This window comes from Pyxicephalus adspersus, chromosome 3 (assembly GCF_032062135.1).
Source record: "Pyxicephalus adspersus chromosome 3, UCB_Pads_2.0, whole genome shotgun sequence".
Lineage (NCBI taxonomy): Eukaryota > Metazoa > Chordata > Amphibia > Anura > Pyxicephalidae > Pyxicephalus > Pyxicephalus adspersus.
In genome coordinates, this window is record NC_092860.1 from 143,731,527 (window position 1) to 143,740,125 (window position 8,599).

General features: G+C 34.2%; 1 protein-coding gene across 1 annotated transcript; it reads right to left on the reverse strand.

Annotated features, from left to right (window-relative positions):
• Positions 1–1,726: 1,726 nt before the first annotated feature.
• Positions 1,727–3,404, reverse strand: LOC140327510 (forkhead box protein I2-like). The gene is given in 3 exon segments (XM_072406899.1): positions 1,727–1,848; positions 2,906–3,202; positions 3,260–3,404. Coding segments are annotated over 3 exon segments (564 nt in total).
• Positions 3,405–8,599: the final 5,195 nt, after the last annotated feature.

An 8,599-nucleotide genomic window follows, 5' to 3' on the forward strand; every position in this document is an offset into this window, starting at 1 on the left:
ACACAGATTTATATATATATATATATATATATATATATATATATATATATATATATATATAGTAGAATGTTGTTTTAAAGTTCTTGGGCTCAAGCTCAGGACCTACATGAGTCATTGTAATGATAGACAATTAAACATTTGTTCCAGGCCCACCCACTGTTTACATCTCGAATGCCGGCACCAATCAACTGTCCTCATGGGGTGGGCCACTGCATATTAGAGAAATTTGGCACACCCAAGACTCCTTGGGGTAGAAACAGCAATTTATGATTTAATCTGGCACCCATGTCTTACCACACTAAATTGAAAAGCAGGGTATAGATATTTTTGAATAGCTATAGGGAGAGCCTGTAACAGATACAACAGTCTCAGTAACACGTTCATTTTAATATTTCGATAATATTTAGAAAGACTGAAAAAAATCATTTTCTAAGTATTATAGCTTTGCAGTATATTAAAATGTGTGAAGCCTTATATTTCAGTTTATTAACTAGATGAGGACTATTTGTAAACTAGGCAACAGCCACAAAAAAGTAAGTTGCTTGCAACACAAAAAACACTAATCCAGGTAAGGTTTACAGGTCCCATGTTTTCATATTAAAGCACGGCAAGTCAGCAACAGCAATGAAGGTGGGGAAACAAAATTGATAGATTATGGATTTATATTACTAATATAACATATTTTTTTAACAAAATGCAACATGATTTTGTTATGGGGGTCCCAACCAAAAATGTGTGTAATATTTTTAGATTAAATGTGTTTTCTTCAGACCAAGGAAAATAATTTTGACCATTAGTAGTCCATAGGTTTAAAAACCTTATCTACTACTTTATTTTGAAGCTACAACTTATAGGCATTTTTAGAGTGTTTGTTGGTGTGTAACCACTAAATGTCCCAACCTGTAAAAAATGAACCTAAAATATTGTAGAATTTTATTAATTCTGGTGTATGGTTATAAAAATTATTTGAATGTATAAACATAATTTGAATGAAACTCTGAATTCTACAATTATATTATAACATAAAATGTCCAGAACTATGTTTTGTATTTGAAGAGCCTTCCATAGGTCTTTCCATGTATCATGCAAAGACTTATCTAATCTATCCGATTAGACTTTTCTTTTTTTAAAGTCAGTGCCATTTCCCCAGTATATTGCTTCAAAATGTAAGTTAAACAAAAAAAGGTTGTAAAAAAGTTTATTGCAAAAAAGAAAAAAAAAATTCCTAATAGTAAGTGTAATAGATAAATATATAATATAAATAATCTACATAAATAACGGTAATAAAGAAAAGTCCCCTATGCACACAATAGAACTTGTGTATGTACAGAAACATTGGTTCATTTTCTTAACTATTTCCTTCATCATTTACTCTTCCGAATTCAAACTTCACTTCCTTCCTTGATTATTTCAAGCTGTTGCCATTGAAGTTGGTGTAATAATGGCTGCTGAACTGTACCCAGATTGGTGGAACTAGAGAAAGTGTTGTATTTGGAGCTCTGCTGAGATACAAGCTGTCCTGTAGATTTGCTGACCATTACATCAGAAATGTTCCTCAGTGAGTTCATGGACCAGCCCCAAAGACATCTGCCTATTCTGAGGAGTTCATAGAGGCCATGCTATAAGTAATTCAAACAAAGCTGGTGGCTGGAGAAGAGGTGCTTTACCTCCTGGTCATTTCCATCTCTAGGATTTAAAGGGATTAGCACATGGTACTTCTAACCTTTCACTCTAAAGCAAAGTGGCCCTCTTTGCTGGAGTCCTATCTCTGTTTTCTCCTTCTTCTAAAGTGTCCGTTGTCAAATATCTTTTCACTTTTCGGGTCCAGGGTCCAATAATTTCCCTTTCCTGTTAAAAAGGAAAAAAAAAATGAATTGCCAAAATGTAAGTCACAATAGAAAAAATAAACCCTGCCGACCAGCAATATGGTCTCCAGTAATAAATATTAGTTGGTGCTGATACTAAATTATTAACTGAGTTAAAACCACTTTGTCACTAAAGACCATTTAGGACATCATACATGACATTTGTTAGGTACAATAACCCATACCAATAATTTTGTCAGAAATGTCCCCATTCATCCTACTGACAAATGTTTTCCAAAGCTAGAAGACATTGCCAAAATTACACATCTAGAACAATGAGCTTCTAATGTCAGTGGGCACCTCGGGGGCTGAATAATGTTATTTCTACATTTCCGTTGTAGACAAGCAAACTTTCAGATTTATGGAAACAATATATTTCCCTAATTTTCTGTCAGGTTCAAAGCACTGTAACTTAAATGTATAGTACCTCAAATTAGGTAAAACTCCGTAGTAAGATATTATCGATAAATTGCTGACTTATTACGCAGTGCTGTAGTCCAGTCATGTCACTAAAATAGTCTAGGGACAAACATAGATAAAAAATAAACTCTGTATTCTGCCAACAATTCAAAAGAAGCATTATTTCTGGATGCTACTTGGCATCCACGGTCACAAAATTGGCAGTCAAACATACATAACCACATATCTGTGGTCCCAAAGTAATAATAATAATAATAAAAAATACAAATATTTAGCTTGGAAATTTTTTTTTACAACTCCATTATTGTCATATTAATAATTGGTACCTAATTAACTCTAAAACATTTTTACTATTTAGACATACAATTTGTAGGTAAATAAAGTTCCACTTTTGTTTTAATGCACACATATATATGTAATAGGAACTCCTATTTTTAGTTATTTAAAACTCTTAAGAGTTAAAATACTTAGGGGGAAGTGAAGTACTGCTTAAAGTTTCAACCTCCTGCTTTTTGTAATACATAAAGCAAGACTAGTTTGAGTCAGAATTAGGACAGTCCCACCAACAGTTACGGTACATTTGTTGCAAAATGTAGACATGACATATATAAATATCTTACCTGGGTCCTCCTCCTTCCTTGGAACTTTCTTGAAGCAGTCATGAATAGACAAATTGTGCCTTATAGAGTTTTGCCATCCTGCTTTGCTGTTTTTGTAATATGGAAATTTCTCGGCTACATACTGGTAGATCTGGCTGAGTGTGATCTTCTTTTTTGGGGTGCTTTGTATGGCCATGGCGATAAGGGCCGAGTAAGAGTATGGCGGCCTTACATACTTCTGCAGTTCTTCCTGGGAGGCTATGGACCACCACCCAGAGTCTGGCCCTCCAAAACTTGAAGCATTATGCAAGAATTGTCCTTGTGGTTCATATGTTGGTGGTATGAAACAAGCAGAATTATGTCCATAAAGGTAACTGTTTACGTCAGGCCCACCAAACCACAAATAGGGGTTTGTTGGAGTAGAATCCCCTAGCCCATAGTAAGGTGCTCCCTGTGAGTGCTGCAGATTTTGCACATGTTGAGATTCATACATGTTGACATCTTCATAATATGTGGCCATTTCTTTGGTCTTGAGTGCTTTTTTGATGAGTTTGCTGACGAAGAGTTGTAGATCTCTGGTGATCTGCTTTTCAAGGTAACAGGTGCCAATATATCTGGAGTGCTTCCTTTATATGACCCCAGTGTAGGATCCGCCCTGCCTGAGGCCAGCAATGGGTGTGGTTTGAGAAGTTATTTTATTCTCAACAGCCAATTGGATGCTTCAGTTGAAAAAGAGGAGAGTGAAAGGTTGACCACCAAACAGGCAACACTCTTTTATCATTCATTGTCCTATTAGTCTGTCTGAAGGACTTTTTTAACATGCTAATTACTTGGTTACTTTAGGACTTAAACTAAAGAAAAACACTTGGTTTAAAAAAAGTTTTGGAGAGGAGTTAGGTTCAATTATTCCTTTAAAGGACACTACTAATATATTTGTATTCCTTTGTGTGCTATACTGTAAAGGTATAAATAGCCAGGTAAAAAAATTTTGCTGTAACAATATCTATACTATAGACATTGCTAAATTGTATGCAAATTCAACTTTTTTCCCAAAAAAAAAAAAAAAAAAAAATATATATATATATATATTTCTCTCATGCATTAACATTGTTTGTTTTTTTTTGTTATTTTGCTCAGAAATTTCCTATTAAACATATTCATTTTTAATTTGCCCTTTAAATGTTTTATGCATACTCTGTAATGTAGCAGAACATAGTTAGTTATAGGAGTAAATTAATAACTTGCTAGTAATAAATCAAGAGTGCTATAAAATGTCCATGCTCTTTGTAGGAAGTTGTTAATCCATATGTCCTCTAATTCAATTTGTGTGAATTTTCTGCATTGTGTAATAAGCTGTTTGTGCTGTTGCAGATCTCATTTTAGTTATTTGTATTTTTTTTCATCAGATGAGGATACCAATGTACTGATGGTATTAATTGATGTACTTAGGATGTAAATGTATCAGCTCCATGTGCTAGCAAAATGATGAAATATAATCTTTAATGCAACATATTATTATTTTTTTTTTTAACAGCCACCTATTTGATGCTGGACAGTAATCATATATTCTAGTTATTAAAGATCAATAGAGAAGACATATTTAAGTATATTAACCTACAGGACTAATTATATATATATATATATTAGTGTTTAATATATTAGGTAAAATTGTCATTCTACATTCTATTTTCATTTATTGAAATGTAAATTGATATTCAGAATATTTTTTATTTCACCTTCATGGGTAAAGATGGGTGAATTTACTTGGTTTTGATTTGCTAAGGGTTCAGTAACTCCTGCACGAAATCTATACTAAGTGGTGAATCCGAGTGTCAAGGGGACAAATCCTATTATTAGATTCTGAACCTTTTAGGAGCTAATAGGCAAAATACTGTAAAAATGCATTAAGGAGCTGGGTACTGGCACAAGAAACATGTACTATGCAAATCCCAAAAAATGAAACTGCTTTGAGAGGTTCTTTTATTACAGGTTTATAATCAACATTGGAACATCTCAAAACTGTGCATGGGTAGGGGTGCTTGTAAATGGTGGTGCTGATGATAATCATGGACAGTCTCAGCAACTTACACTCTGGTAGCTCATATTACAGTAAAATTGATTTCTTAGCGGTCAGATGACTATTGCTGATACTGACCTGCCTTGCTAATTTTTTTATACCCCAATTATTAGGAATTAAAAGACCCCATATGATACGATAGTGTATAATTAGTCTAAGTTTACTTAAGCTATAATGAACTGTCACATGTCATTGGTTTTACCTTCATAGAAGGGACCTGGTCCTCTTACCTTTTTGTCTGAGGAACGGATTAAACTAGTCACAAAAATATAGGAAAATGCAAATTAAGTGGAGAAATCGGTACAGCTTCCTATATTACATAATCTAGCATAAAAACAAACTTGGGCTGCGTACACCTTTTTAATTGTTCTTGTGTGATAATTGGCTCAGGGCCGATATCGGACGATAACCTTGTGTACAGCGCTCATCGTCCGAATGATGGTCCTGGCGGCTCCATGGACGACAAACTATCCTAATGGAAGTGAAGGGGAGAGAGTGCAGCGAGGTGCCAGTCCATTGTTCTCCCCCTCTCCATAGAGCAGAACCGTGCTGTATGTACAGAGCTCGTTCATGCGTCGTGCAGTCGTTAGTGCATACAAAAGTGCACATTTGTATGTAGCCTTAGTAAGGTTAAAACTGCATTAAAAAAGAAAAAAAATATCCCCGGGGCAGAAATCCAACCAATGATTTCCCAGTATGTACATTTGTATTTCTGTTACCACACAGGGAAACACAAATAAAACATTTACATCTNCTTACAGGTTACACCTTTTTACAGGTGGCCCTACAATGAGCAGGACTATTGATATGTAAACAATGACAGGGAATGACAACATATACCAGCAGGAGGTCTCTGCCTGCCAAACACTACAAGGTCCCTACAGGAAAAATTCACTGAAAAGCTGATTTTAAGAACCAATTAATCAAAAGAAACCATGAAGCTTACATATTGAGCAAGCAGATTAAACCTAATGGCTACAATATGGTCAAATAAACCTGCTTTATAATCAAAGATTACAATGTCGGTGTGAACTTGGAAAAAAAAATGATATGATGGTTAAATTTTCTTTAAACACTGGTTCATCTATATATAACCTTTTATAGGGTGGAGATTTCAACATTTTCGATATGTTTATTTGGCAATAACTTTATAATTACACAGGAAGGAAAAATGCATATATTTGTTTTTTAGGATTTAAATTTAATGGATAGTTAAAAATATGCAAATAATGCTTTTAACTATAAATTACATTTTATTGTATATACATTTTTTTTAAAATGTATACAATTTTTCTAGTTTATGTCAAAGGAATAGATGAAATACTTTAATTAAAAAAGAAAAATGTGTATTTGTTTATACACCTAAATAATAATGGTAAAAAAGCAGAAAAATATTAAGGTGCGAAATGTACAGGAATTATTTAGAGCTGGTTAGAAATAACAAAGATTAATATGGGGAAAATAGAAATAAATTTAATAAAGCAAGTTTAGGAGAATATGTTCATTGTTTCATTCATTACTAGTGATGAGCGAACCTGAACTGTAAAGTTTGGGTACCCCAAGTTCGGTCGAACTTGGTGTTCGAACTCTATGTTCGCTCATCTTCATTACATGAAGAATTAAATATTTTCACCTTATGTGTTGAGTGTACTGTGTAATCTCTCTATTCATACAAATTAGTGCATTTAAAATATTTTTTTACATTGAACATTAAAAAAATTAAATGCATTTATAATGTATTTGTGTAGTGGTAAATTTTGTGTATCTCCAAGGTCCGAATACAGAGCTATACATGCAGACACCCCATCCCTAGTTCCTTGTACATCTTTTTTGCTGGTTTGCTTGTTAATTTTTTACTTTGCAAATCCCAAGCCAAATCAGCTCCAAACATGAATGTTCTACCTATTATGAAGATCAAACTTATTTGGCCAATACCTACGCAATTTTGGGCATTATGGGTATTGGATACATAAAGTGACTCCTAAAACCTCCCCTCACATTCTATCCTAGGAGAATATCCTGGAATCTATGTTGAAACCCCTACTTTCTCGTGATCTATAGGGAGAAACTGAAGTTATATGTTCCTGTTTTGTGTATCTTGAATACTTCCTCTTTTTCTTTTTAAGTTTAAACTGTAACATAAAATTTATTAATGCACAAAGTGTCCTTCATATGTAACTACTACAAACTAATGGTGACTCCAGAAACCTCCACTCATATACTATCCTAGGAGAATATACAAGAAGCTTTGTTTTAAAAACTCCTTTGTCTTTTATTGGAGACACATGGGCTCCATTAGGGAGGGACTGCAGCTATGCTTTAAATATATTCTATTGTATTACTGTTGGGGAAATGGTTCACTCAACTTGGCGCCATATTGGAATGACAAGGGCCAGCCAAGATGTTTCTAATTGTAATGGCTCCACTAACCATCTCCTCCATACATATGTATAGCTTGGTTTGGGTGATAGAGAATACAAGAGAGGTTCAGACAAAAGGAGTCACCTGTGCTTTGAATTTCAAATTATCCGCTGTCTCTGCTCAGTCTACCTTTTGGCTGATTGCTCTGCAGTTGTGATGATGCTTTTGTGGTCCTGTAATGAATGCTAATGTAGATCCTTTGAGGCTGCTAAGTGATGCTTTGTAAGGTGTGAGGCCTGCTAACACAATAGACACAAAAATGCAAATTGATCAATATTTGGAATTTAGCAGACCAATTTGGGGTTTTGTTGTTATGATAAATATTGTGTATAAACAGGGCAGGCAGACCAGCTAGAGGACTCTTTGGTCACTGTTTACACACAATATTTACACAAATTTACTGATGTTTTCACTCCCTTTGAAATAAAAATATAAAGCTGAGCACAGATAGTGCCTTGATTGCAGTGATAGTGAGAAACTGGCCTCATGCCTGAAATCTTTACAACCCCTGAGCTTCGTACAACATCAGGTGGTGATCCCAAACATAAAGTTATACCTCTCAACTTCTGGGGAAGCTGTACACCATCAACTATGTAAAGAAAAATGCTGTTCATTTTTTAAAAAAAAAATATCTGTTGGACTTTTTTTTTTTTTTTTTTTTTTACAATTACATTTTCTTGAAACTAGCTATTTAGAGCTTGAATAAAAAAGTTAGGCTCAAAAACACCATAAATAGGAAAATATGTATATATTTTTAAAGGGATATGGATACTATAGCTATATCTAAAAAGATGGACGACTAAATGGGAAAGCTTGTCTAAGTCCCTCTGGCTGAGTTCTATAGATTACCAGTTCCATTTACTAAAAGTCTGGAGCCAAATCCAGAACCTGCAAAAGTATAAAACCTACCAGCAAGCACTGTTATAGATTTTAAGACACCTGTCATCACATGACATTCACATGTATATTCATAAATCAATAACATTAAATCATACCGTTACCAACATCATTGAACATACGTGTATATGTTAGTCTCAATTTTGCAAGATGACTTTCGTTAGGAAAGAGAAAAATCATGAGACCAATCCATCCCTCCAGTTTAGGGGCAGTTGGGCTTGATAACATTGACGGCATACAAATTCACATGTATGGGTATATAAAAGGCATAGTAGGTGATCAATTCTCTTATTTTATTTGTCCACTGACTAGGGTTGGCT